Raw genomic sequence first — 13422 nt, 5'->3', positions numbered from 1 at the left:
TACTCATCTCTAATAACTGATTTATTTTATCTTTGCCATGATGATGGTACATAATACTTTACTAGATATTTTAAAACACTTCTATAGAGCTTAAAGTGACATTTAAAGGCTTAACAAGGTTAAATAGGTTAACTTGGCAGGTTAAGGTAATTAGGCAAGTTAATGTATAATGTTGGTTTGTTCTGTAGTCTATTTGAAAAAATATAGCTGAAAGGGGCTAATAATTTTGTCCTTAAAATGTTTTTTTTTTATTAAAAACTGCTTTTATTGTAGCTGAAATAAAACAAATAAGACTTTCTCCAGAAGAAAAAATATTATCAGACATACTGTGAAAATGTCCTTGCTCGGTTAAACATCATTTGGGAAATGTTTAAAAAAGAAAAATAATTCAAAGGGGGGCTAATAATTCTGACTTCAACTGTATGTATGAAAAATAAATGATACATTTTGATATTGGTGTCTCCTTAAAATATTTAAGAAAAGAGCTTCAGACTTTCTGAAACTGTTTTTGGCATTTGCTTTATTGCCAACCAAATCTTTTAGCATGTAGAAAATCAAAAGCCCACTGTTGATAAAGAAGGGGAGACAACATGCAATATCTGGCCTGTGCTTATTAAATATATATGAAAGTATAAGTGCTCATACTACATTGTATTACATTGTAAATTATTAACAGCTAACAAACAGGAAATGACAAATAGGTGAACTTGGTAGTTTGAAGGACAATGAGAAATGTGTATATATAGGGCGTCATGGTGGCAAAGTGAGTAGCACAATCGCCTCACAGCAAGAAAGTCGCTTGCTGGAGTCCTGGCTGGGTCAGTTGACATTTCTGTGTGGAGTTTGCATGTTCTCCCCTTGTTTGCATGGCTTTTCTCTGGGTGCTCTGGTTTCCCCACATTCCAAACACATGCGCTATAGGTGAATTGAATAAACTAAATTGGCCGCAGTGTATGTGTGTGAATAAGTGTGTATGGGTGTTTTCCAGTACTTCTGCGTAAAACATATACTGGATAAATTGGCAGTTCATTCCACTGTGGTGACCCCTGAGTAATAAAGGGACTAAACTAAAAGAAAATGAATGAATATATATTATGGGTGAATAATCACATTGGTAAACTAAGCAATATTTTTCTGTAAAGACTCAATTTAGTAGTGGTATAGCCTTTAGTAGGATTGTCAGCAGAGTAAGATTTGTAATATAATTAATTGCACAATATGGCCATTCATTCATTCATTCATCATAATAATAACAGCAGGTTTTGGCTAAGAAATTACCTCTAACGAAAATGTAAAGTCATCATTACATATATAAATCAGACAAAACGAGGAGCTTTTTTCACTTAAAAAGACTTCTGTGTGAGAGACAGGTTTGTTCATTATTAAAAAATCTTCACGTTTTTTTTTTCCCATAACTTTTTTTCATTGGATCATTGTTCTTTGCAGCGCAGTATAATTGATTCTTCCAGCTGACCCACTTTAAAGCATGAATTTGGTTTCCTGTGTTTTCATGAATATTCATGATCTAGCAGAGTCTCTCACTCACAGGCCTATATTTGTCTGTTTCAGCAAATCATGAAGGATCGATGGATCAATGCGGGCTGTGAGGAGGAAGAGCTCAAACCCTTTGTTGAGCCCGAGCTCGACATCTCTGATCAGAAGAGAATCGGTATGAAATATAAAATACTAATAAGTCCGAATTTCATTTTATTTCTATTTTGATCTTGGCAGTGTGCGTTTGCTACAAGATTAAACTAAAAAGCTTTTTGATTAAACTATCAAGATTAAACTAAAAAACACTTACAATTAAGTGTTACGAGTAATATTTAATGTTTTAACATAAACTAAGCAGGGCTTGACATTAACTTTTTTGATTACCAGCCACAGTGCCTAGTAGCTTTCCAACGTTACTAGCCACTCTGCATTTTCACTAGCCACAATTTTTTTGTTGGGAATTTTTTTCTATATGCATAAATATGACTTTGACATGCTAAAATTACTTGATTTGGATTTTTTGTTTTGTCCACATGCCTTCTCATTCATTTCCCACTTTGTGTGTCGTGCATGAGCAAATGGGTCATGATTTCATAGTGTTATACTGCAATTAGTTTTTATTTCACATGACTTTTCAGAACTCAAAATTAAGGATTTACCAAATTTATCTCTGACCACACCAAACATAATTATTTCTTATAGCCACAAATTGTAGATGTGTCAAAACAAGCTAAATATCGATATTTTTTATACTTTTTATTTAACAAAACACTTTAAAAAAAAAATAAGAAAAACAATTGACTTTTAAAAATAATTATTGTCATGGATCAAAAATATGCACAGTAATCTGTCCTGGCTAAAGGTCTCTCAGATCACCAGTTAACTACACATAAATGGAGGGTTAATCTCATATTAAAGCAATGTTGTTGTAAAAAATGATAATTAAACCATATAAACAAATAACCGTAAGCAAAAGAAAGCAGGTGAAAAACATATTGTGTGATAATGGAAGTGTGGTCAAACGGTTAAGGCCAATTAATAATCTGTTCAAACCGAAAACAACCGGTGCTGCTTACAAAAAGACATATTTGGAGCTCTTGAAAGCAGCAAGACTGTGGGTGCATTAGCATAACTTTATGTCTGTTCTGTATCAAAGAGAACAAAAATATGCAAACACAGTAAACATAAACACAGATTATATAAATGCAAATTTGATTTTGGGTGGGATTAATAGCGATTCAAGCAGGAAAACAAGAGCGTGTACGCGCTTTAAACAGTCGCGCGCATCACATCAGCTGTTAGCGGGAGTGATCATCCTCTCATTCGGTATTTATCTGCTTTCATCTGCTCACGCGAACGCAATTTTTTTTGTTAGTCGTGCTGTTTCTCGATTCTAAGATCACATTTGCATGCATATTGGGTCACTCTTATAGTCCAACCCTGCTTTTAAGAAAACCACAATTTAAAAATTATTTTCAACCAGCCAAAGTGGCTTGTGGGAGTGACTGTTTAACACGCCAAATGTGGGTAGATTTCAGCGTTGGCAGGTGTTAATGTTAAGCCCTGGGCATGAGCTATATGTTTTTACATCATTTAATAATCTTTGTTAATGTTAAAGTGCATTTAAGGGATAGTTCACCCAAAAATTTTAATTTACTCACCCTCAAGTGGCTCTGAACTTTTATTTGAGTTTTTTATTTTGATTTGAGTTTGATAACACAAAACAAGATATTTTGAAGAAAGCTGAAAACCTGTAACCACTGACTTTCATAGGAAGAACAAATATTATAGAAATCGATGGTTACAGGTTTTCAACATTTTTCAAAATATCTTTTTTGTGTTCAGCAGAACTCCTAACACTTGAAAAAAGGTTTGAAACAAGAACAGGGTGAGTAAATGATGACAGAAGTGATATTTTTGGGTGATCTATCCCTTTAAGTGATGTTAACATGCAATAATTTATCAAAAAAATGTATTTGTAAATATTGAGATTAATAAATGTTGTCGAACTATTGTTAAATAAAGCAGTGTTTCTCAACCATGCTCCTGAGGGATCACCAGGGGCCTCATTTACGAAGACTTGCATTGAATTCATACTAAAACGTTGCGTACGCACAAAGCTGTAAATGTGCATACGCAGTAAAAAATTCGGATGTATGAAACACTGCGTACTCTTTGTACATCTGAATTAACGTGAAACCGAGCGCATGTGCACGAGCGCAAAACCCCTCTCTGCCTCCTCCCCCGTATAAATATGGTAATGACTCTACTTTGGCAAAACCAAATGAAAAAGCAATGGCAAAAGCATGCGAGAAGAGAAGCTTCACAGAATGACAATTGGAGGTGCTCCTGTCTGAGTTAGACCGGAGAAAAACTGTGTTATTTGCAAGTTTGTCTTCCGGAATTAATAACAAAAGAAAAAAAAATAGAGTGGGAGAGTTTAGCTGACATGGGTAACGCAGTGGGGTCTAAACATCGCACTGTGAACGAATTAAAAAAGAAATGGTCCAATGTAAAGGTGCAGGTTAAGAGGATAACAGCGCCACACCATCAAAGTGTGGACCGAACAGGCGGGGGACAGGAGATGCTGAACTAACACCCTTTGAGGAGAGAGTTGCCTCAATTGTGGGCGACACTTTACTGGAGTAGAGTCTGGAGTAGTATCCGTGTCTGAGGGAGACACACATGTATTAGAGGAACACTTTGTTAGGGCAGTATAGCAGCACCCCTCCGCTCTTATCAAGGCAGCGTCACCGGCATTTCAGCTGCCCAATCGCCAGCTCTACAACTGACTTAGTGCCTGCCACTTTGGAGCCTCATCGCAGCCATCCTGTTTGTAGTGATGAATAATCATCTGTTGACCAAGGCCACCTTGCTACAATATTTGTTAAGTGCAATTGAGCACCACATATTATTTGCACATTTATTGAACGGAAAATGCAAATTCGTCTTCAGATGGCGCCTTTACAGCAATGTGCGTGCAGTCAGTCGCTCCGATCACATTGGGAAAACCGGCATCGCTGCAAATTGCGCTTTATGTTTGGCTGGTCAACTGCATGGTATGGAAACCTTTTATACCTGCAAGACATGCGGATGATCCCGTCCCATACAGCTGCCATTGCACGGCTCAAAGATTTTTAATTTAACACAAGTGCCTCTAGGAGTCGCCAATGGAAATAAAACAAACAGACATTAGAAGTACACAAAAGCCAGACATGAAGTTGGCACGGACCAACAAACACACATTCTCACGTTCATTTCATCATTAGTAAATCCAAACGCAAGCGTGAAATAGCGTTGATACATGAGGCCCCTGCTCTGCAGTTTTTCATGTCTCTGTGACCAAAAACATGGGATTAAGATCATCAGTTCATTAGCAGAGACTGAAAGACCTGTAATGGGTGTAGCAGACAAGGGTGATATCCAAAACATGCAGTGCTGGTGGTCCTCCAGAAACATGGTTGAGAACCAATGAACTAAAGCATACAATTAATGTCCTGGTTGACTTTGCCAGTTTATACCGCCCTCCTATGGACAAGTTGTTGATGACTGTTAACTGTAGTTACTATAATAAAATATAAAAAGAAAATAAATATAAAAAGAAAATAAAAATCTAAACTATTGGTTTCAAATATTACTATTACAAGTATGTTGATGCTAACACTACATAAGTTGATTTCAGCATTGAATTTAATTTTTAATTGCTAATTAAAAAATACATTTGGTCGCAGACTTTGGATGCGTACCTGAAAAGATATTGCATATTTAAAAACAGCTATTAGCCTCTTTAATATTAACGGTTAATAACATCACTAAAATGCATGTAAGCATTTATGCACATGCTTTCTGTTTTTAGCTGGTAAGTCAAACGGAATTCAAATTTACAGATGTAATTCCATCATTCCCCCATGCTCATCGTTTTATTTTTATTGGTGAGGTTTTACAGAAGGGAGCCAGAGCTTTATGGTTCAAGAGAGATCCAAAGATTTAATGCGTTTTGGCTTTATTGCAATGTGTAAAGTAGGAGCTGCAGAAGCTGTCATGCCCGGTCACAGAGAAGGTTTTTTTCAGGTTTTTGTTCAGTACAAGGGGCATCACACTGGGTTTTTAGTAGATTTTTTTTATTTCCAAAAGAGTAGCGTGGAATTGATACTTTTTTTTTTTTTACACCGATTCAGCTGTCTTGTTAGTCTAATAATTATTCACACAATCATTCTAAAATATTTGATTTGCTGTTAAATAAATGAAAGCAAATCAGCCTCAAGAAGCCGGGTGTATTTAACCTATAAGTGAGGTAAGCGAGGAAATCTGGCAGCCCCAAATAAATATCTAAAAGTATAAATGATACCTATAAACTGTATATAACATCATTTTCTATCATATTATGTATGGTGAGAGTTAAACAAATAACATTTTTATGAAATTAAATATTATTTAAAATACAATCAAATTTTATAATATCATAATAATGTAATGTATGTTATGTAATAACAATATTACAAAATAAAATATCCATCATGGAGCAGTCCAGCAGTCAAATTTTATAAAGAAATATACAGTTGAAATCAGAATTATAAGCCCCCTTTGAATTTCTTTATTTTTTTTTTATAAATATTTTCCAAATGATGTTTAACAGAGCAAGGAGATCTTCACAGTATGTCTGATAATATTTTTTTCTTCTGGAGAAAGTCTTATTTGTTTTTATTTTGGCTAGAATAAAAGCAGTTTTTAATTTTTAAAAAGCCATTTAAAGGACAATGTTATTAGCCCCTTTTAGCTATATATTTTTTTGATTGTCTACAGAACAAACCATCATTATACAATGTCTTGATTAATTAACCTAACCTGCCTAGTTAATCTAATTAACCTAGTTAAGCCTTTAAATGTCACTGTAAGGTGTATAGAAGTGTCTTGAAAAATCTAGTAAAATATTATTTACTATTTACTGAACATGGCAAATATAAAATAAATCAGTTATTAGAAATGAGTTATTAAAACTGTTATGTTTAGAAATATGTTTAAAAAAAATCTGCTCTCCGTTAAACAGAAATTGGGGGGAAAAAATAAACAGGGGGCAAATAATTCTGACTTTAACTGTATGTATTATTTTTAGTTGTAAATTCATATTACAATAAAAAAATGTTTCAAATAAAAGTATTGTATTAATTAAAATGTCTAAAAGAAGCTTGAGTGATATAACAAACTGCAATAGAAATAAAAAATGAAAGCAAAGTAGAAAGGGTGCATTTCAGGACTTGGCTGGAATTGCTTAGGGCCCCAAAAACACTAAACCCACCCCTGTCAAGAAGCCTCTGTTTACAATAGAGCTGCAAAATGTATCATTTCAACATCGATAATGCAATGTGCGCATCTACAATAGTCACACATAGCAGGATATGCAATGTTGAGTTCATAAGTTATAGATTATAGTGGACCAGAGTTTCACCATGATGGTTTGAATGTTTTAATCTATGTACAGTTGAAGTCAGATATATTAACCCTTCTGTTAAATTTTAATTATTTTATATTTCTGTTAAATGAACAGAGGATTGTTTTCAATAAATTTTTAAAACTAAAAGTTTTGATAACACATTTCTAATAACTGGTTTTGCCATGATTACAGAACTTAATAATTTACTAGATATTTTTCAAGATACTAGTATTCAGCTTAAAGTGACATTTAAGGGCTGAACTAGATTAACTATCTAAGTTGGGGTAATTAGGCAAATCATTGTATAAAAATTATTAGTTCTGTACCCAATAAAAAATAAAAACGGCTTATGGGGGCTTAAAATTAAAATGGTTTTAATACAATTTAAATCTGCTTTTTTTCTAGTCGAAATAAAACAAACAAGACTTTCTCCAGAAGAAAAAATATTAGCCACAACAAGTTTTTCCGTCAGTCAACTGAAGACCCACCTCTCATTTATACAATTGGATAATATTTTAAAAAAATGATGCATGGCATTGGTGGCTCTTATGAAAAATATCTTGTGTATCAGACACTACTTACATTTTTTAAAAAAGGGCATCTTTCTCACTGCTAAATATGCATTGAGTGTGATGGGAGCATTGTTCCAGCATGCTTCCCTCAACGTGCTGCTGGCTATGGCTCTGAGCAGAGTGCAGGGGTCGATGGGGACTGAGGTCAGATGGGCCTGTATTTTCCACTGCTGCTGGAGGCCCGTCTGCCTTTCACTCTCTGCATTGATCCCTGAGCCCAGCTTTGTGTCCTGAACAGCATTTACTGTGAGTGCAGGACGTTTCAATTGAGCTGGCCGTCACATTTAGTCTCGCACGTGAGACTGTGAAGACATAGACATTGATCGAGTAATGCCTAATGCTTTTTTTTGGAAGTGAAACTAAAATGGTTCCAGAAATTTTGCCGAAAAAAAACAGTTTTCATCACTTTAAAATGTAATGCTTACTACAAGTTACTACTCAATGTTACTATGACTTTAAATTGGTCATAATTTACGATAAGGTTATATTAGTTAATGTTAACCAATGGATTTAGTAACATGAGCTAATAATGAACAACATTTATTATTATTATAGTATAGTAAATGTTGTATATAATAATAATAATAATAATAATAATAAATGTTTACTTATTACATGGTTGGTTAATGCTTGATCAATTGTTTTGTACTTGATATACTTGACTGAAATAAATATTATATATTTGGCTTAAAATACCCCCTTTTATGTAATTTCATGCTTTCCCATGTTAGTTTTTGCTTCAATCAAATCTATTTGTGTTCAGGTAACAGAACGAATTAAGACCAAACTACTAAACAGCTACTCAAATAGTTTGAGGAAACCGATTACAGCCACCTATTTAAGTTGACTAACTTTCAAACAACCTAAACTATTTGCTGTAATTGGTTTCCTAAAACCATTTGAGTACCTATATAGTTGTTTGGACTTAATTTAAGTTAACTAAACTCATAAATATTTAATAATTGAACTTAAGACGGTAAGGTTACTAATAATCAATGGGCTCTTTTTTAATGTTCTAAGCACAAAGTCAAAAGTGCATGGCGCAAAAGCATTAAGGATGAAAAATAAGCTCTGTGCTCAGGCGCATGGTCTAACAGGGTTGTACTTATTCTCATAATGAGTTATGGGTGTGTTTTGAGCATAATGTGCATTAAACCAAATCAGACTCTCATTAAACCAGACGCTCATCTCCCTTTAAGAGTCAGTTGTGTCACACCATAGCACATTTGCTATTTACAAGCCAGTTTACATCCAAACATACATCCCCATATGGTGATGCATATGTCTCCAAAACCCGACTGGTGGACAAATCTAAACTTGTTTTTATTAAAACAAATATAAATGTGCAAATAATAACTAATACTGCTAATAATAATAACATTGTACAAATGCAAATTGTCATGAATAAACTGAAAAGGAGGCCTTTGTTTACCTTATTGCGCCAGGTGTATGATAGGCCCCAAAGTTTGACCATATCAACTCAAAATATATAAGTGTATATGACTCAATATGAATAAGTTTACAGTCCTCAAACCAATTGGTTTCAAAACCTAAACAATTTGCCGCAATCAGTTTCCTCCAATGGTTTGATTTAACTTAACTTATTAGGTTTTACAGTGTAATGCATTATTAAAATCCAAATTCATGTTTGTTAACATTAATTATTTCTCTGTGAGTTAACACATTCTAGCAATAAACATTAGCTCCATAACTAACGTCAACAAAAAAATGAACAAAATACTGTGATGTTCATTGTTTGATTTTATTGGTAAATACATTGGTAACACTTAAGGTCACAATTCATGCTATTAACTAACACTACTAGCTCAATAAACTACTAATTATCTGCTCATTGATAGTTAGTAAGGCAGTACTTGGGTTTAGATTTGGGTAGGATTAGTGATGCAGAATATGACCATGCTTTATAACTACTATTGAACAGTTAATATCTTAATAATAGGCAGGTAATAAGTAACAAGCCAGTAGTTAATAGCATGAATTGTGATCTAAATTAAAGCGTTACCAATAAATCTTTGTAAAAAGTGGAGGGTTTTTTTTTCTATCAGTTGTTTACAGTACATTGACTTGCCTAATAATCTGTGTTATTTGTTGCAGATATCATGGTGGGAATGGGTTACTCACGGGAGGAGATCCATGAATCTCTAACCAGGATGAAGTACGATGAAATCACAGCGACGTACCTGCTGTTAGGCAGAAAGTCTACTGAGGTGAGATACTTGACATCTGCTTTACAGCTGTTTGGTTGTGCTGTGCAGTTGACGGCTAAAGGCTTTATTGTTTACAGTTGCAATCAAACAATTTGATGTTTGTAGTAGTTTGTAAAATACATATACTGTCTACAAATATTGTTTTATAGAAATAAATCTGTACCAAAACAGTAATAGTGATTTACACGTAATAAATTTATATTTCATCACTAAAACTCCTGATACAAGTAACTTAGTTTAACTTTTCAACATTTTTGGCTCTCTTTTTAAACGATCTATGTGCAAATCTAAACTGTATGGTGCAAAAGCTTTAAGGTTTTGTCTGAATTCACTTTTGCTAGTTTAAGGACGTGGTTTGTACCACAGTGTATGATCTAACAGGGTTGTGCATATTCTCTTAATGAGTTATGGATGTGTTTTGAGCATAACTCGCATCAAACCAATCAGAGTCTCATCTCCCATTCCCTTTAAGAGTCAGTTGTGTTGCGCCATTGCGCATTTGCGATTTACATGGCGGACTTTGTAAGTAAAAAAAACGTAATGCTTCACTAGCGAGAACAGTTTAACAGGCCATCTGCAGTGTGAGGATAAAGAATGAACCTCCTTCATTCAGCCTCTGTAATTTTGGAATGAATTAAATAAATAAACTAGCAAACAGAAAATGCGATAAATCACCAATGAGTGTTTTAGACTCAATCATTATTCTCATCCAGCAGGATCGTTACGTTTTTACACTCCTTTTCTAAAAGTAGCATTTGACAGACCTCAATGCAGACATTCAAAGTGTCTGATTTTAGCAGAAATGATTATGGATTTGTGTGATTGCAGTTGGAGGTGAGTGATTCGAGCTCCAGCAGTAACCTCTCTTTGGCGAAGGCCAGACCCAACAGTGAACACAACAACGGCCAGTCACCGTCTCACCTCAAAGTCCAGAAGAACGCCTCAACCAACCAGAAACAGCGACGCTACAGTGACCAAGGTAAATGCACTGCGTTTTTCACATAATGATATTTTGTAGAGCAGCTACAGAGCTAAAGTAGTCATTAGAAATCTTAGTAGATGACTATTGAATAAGGGTTATGATAATATCTAGTTGCATGAGATCTCACAAGGTCTGATGTTTCTCGTGTAATGTCTGCTAATAGTTAAACTATGGAGTACTGCATGATCACAATGGATTTGCTGTGTTTGGATGCAGATGTAGGTTGTCAGGTGAAAAGGGGTATTAATGCACTTCTGGCATCACAAAATCTCAGTATTTGATTTATTTGATTTATTTATTTTTTTAATCTTCAATTTCACTTTCTCTCTACATACTATTACATCCCAATAAAAGTCAAACACCAGAAATACATGTAATACAATCCTGTTTAAAACTCGAAGAAAGTTGATTTCAGCTCGAGATGAACTGCTTCTCAATGCCTGGGAGAAAATAATCTTGAGAGGATCTATGAACCAGTTTGTGGCCAAGGTGAATGACCTGTATGGTGATTCAAGCCTGGTCACAGAAATAAAGAGGAACAGGTTAAAATGGCTAGGCCACTTAGACAGATTGCCTGAGCAGAGAGCAGTTAAGAAAGTGTACAAGCTAAAGCCGAAAGGAAGGAGACGTCCTGGAAGGCCACGGAACAGGTGGCTAGACGGTATAGAAGAAGATCTACGTTTTCCAGAAGTGCATGCTTGGAGAAATAATTGCATAGGGAAGGCTGGAGGGGAGTGGTTGAAGTGGCCAAGGCTGTACAAGGGCCATAGCCGAGCTGAAAGAAGACAAGTTGATTCCAAAATGCACCTGCTTTTTTTGGATTTTTAATTTTTGGGTGAATTATCCCTTTAAAAATTAAAAAAACTGAATTAACATTGAACTGAAATGTAAATTAATAACACTATTGTCTTTTTAAAGCTGAAATTAATGGATTTCATAATTGATTAACTTTCACAGTAAGTAAATTGAAGGGATTCAACATTGAACTGAATAAAGAGACTGCTGTCTTTTGAGAGAAATGCCTGTATCCTATTTGATGACATTTGTGTCATTGATTTGGCAGCGTTGGACAGTGAAAGCGTTTCACCCTATTTATGAATGAATCTTTCAAAAGCCCCAGCAGGTCCTTAAAATGTTAATTAAAGTATTTAAGACTAAATTAATGTAATAAAATAGTCAGAATTCTCTCAAATGGTAGTGTTGCCATGCACAATATTGGAATTTCTAAAATTTATGCAACATAATAAATATCAAATATAGATTTTTGATATCATTTTTTGATAACATAAGGGAAATTTTGCCACAACATTATGGAGAACATATGAACTGTATCTAAGAAAGAATATATTGCACATTTCAATTACAAATTTATGTAATATTTACAATCATAAATGCAGCAAGGCAAAATACATATAATGATTTTACTTTTGATATGAAGAGTGAAATTGGGAAGCAGTCCTGCTCTTGTATTGTACTGTTTATTACCATGACACTGCCTTTAAAAGAATCAGTATTGCATACCTGTCAATTTTTGCTTGGCTTCTCCCATATTTTACCATGTTATCCCACTTTCATCCTGTTTAAGAATTTTTCCTTATTTCTCATATTTTTAATCTTTCTATAAGCTTTGGTCTTATTTAGGCTTGAAAGCGCATTGAAATGAATATTAAAATGGCCGCATTCACTTGCTTTCAATTATTGCTATATGTCGATCATCAGACTTCCTATGCCAGCTCTGAATCCTGAATTTTTACAACCCAATTTTGACTGGTCTGCACTACTGTATAACATGCTATATTAATAAAGATGACTTGACCTAAGGTTTTTATGAGGTGTTTGTCCTTCTAATCTCTATCCCTCTCCATCCACAGCTGGTCCCACCATTCCCTCGGTGGGTTACCCTAAGAGAAGTCAGACCACTTCAGCAGAAAGTGAGCATAAAGAGGAGGGCAGTGCTCAGGCACGCAAGTCCAGCTCATCTGGCAGCCGTGGGATGGCTCCAGCGAGCCCCATGCTGGGCAACGCCAACAACCCCAACAAGGCCGACATTCCTGACCGCAAAAAGAGCGCCGGTGCCCCTGGGGTGAGTTACTGCCACCAAACAGCTTTCCAGAAATTATTGAAGAGAGGTTGAAGCAATGGGGTTATAGTTAAAAGGATATTCATTCCAATTTTTTTTTTACTAAAATTAAATATGTAAATATTTACTCATCATTATTCACAATCAAGATACTTGTTTTTATTGAAAATTAATTGCCACGAAAGTAGTCTAAGATCCTGACATGGCATGGAAAAAAAAAATAATACATTATATATATATATATAAGTAATATAAATTTAATAGTTTTAATAACTCATTTCAAATAACTGATTTATTTTATCTTTGACATGATGACAGTAAATAGTATTTTTCAAGACACTTCTATACAGCTTAAATTGACATTTAAAGGCTAAACTAGGTTAATTAGGCTAACTAGGCAGGTTGATGTAATTAGGCAAATTATTTTATAACGATGGTTTGTTCTGTAGACTATAGGAAACTACAGCTTAAAGGGGCTAATAGTTTTGGCCTTAAATTGTTTTTAAAAAAAACTAAAACTGCTCTTATTCTAGCTGAAATAAAACAAATAAGACTTTCTACAAAAGAAAAAATATTATCAGACATACTGTGAAAATTTATTTGCTCTGTTAAACATCATTTTGGAAATAAGAAAA

General features: G+C 34.4%; 1 protein-coding gene across 12 annotated transcripts in view; it reads left to right on the top strand.

Annotated features, from left to right (window-relative positions):
• The window catches only part of mark3b (MAP/microtubule affinity-regulating kinase 3b), a 132517-nt gene that overhangs the window by 99961 nt on the left and 19134 nt on the right, over positions 1–13422 (top strand). For all 12 annotated transcript variants that reach the window (XR_012395690.1, XR_012395688.1, XR_012395689.1 and 9 more), the window contains 4 exon segments: positions 1570–1669; positions 9613–9725; positions 10554–10704; positions 12579–12790. Coding sequence is in view for 8 of the 12 variants with exons in the window: in XM_068215560.2 (XP_068071661.1) it covers positions 1570–1669; positions 9613–9725; positions 10554–10704; positions 12579–12790 (576 nt within the window). In the remaining 4 variants the exon portion in view is untranslated.

This window comes from Danio rerio, chromosome 20 (assembly GCF_049306965.1).
Source record: "Danio rerio strain Tuebingen ecotype United States chromosome 20, GRCz12tu, whole genome shotgun sequence".
Lineage (NCBI taxonomy): Eukaryota > Metazoa > Chordata > Actinopteri > Cypriniformes > Danionidae > Danio > Danio rerio.
This window is presented reverse-complemented; position numbering and strand designations above follow the sequence as displayed.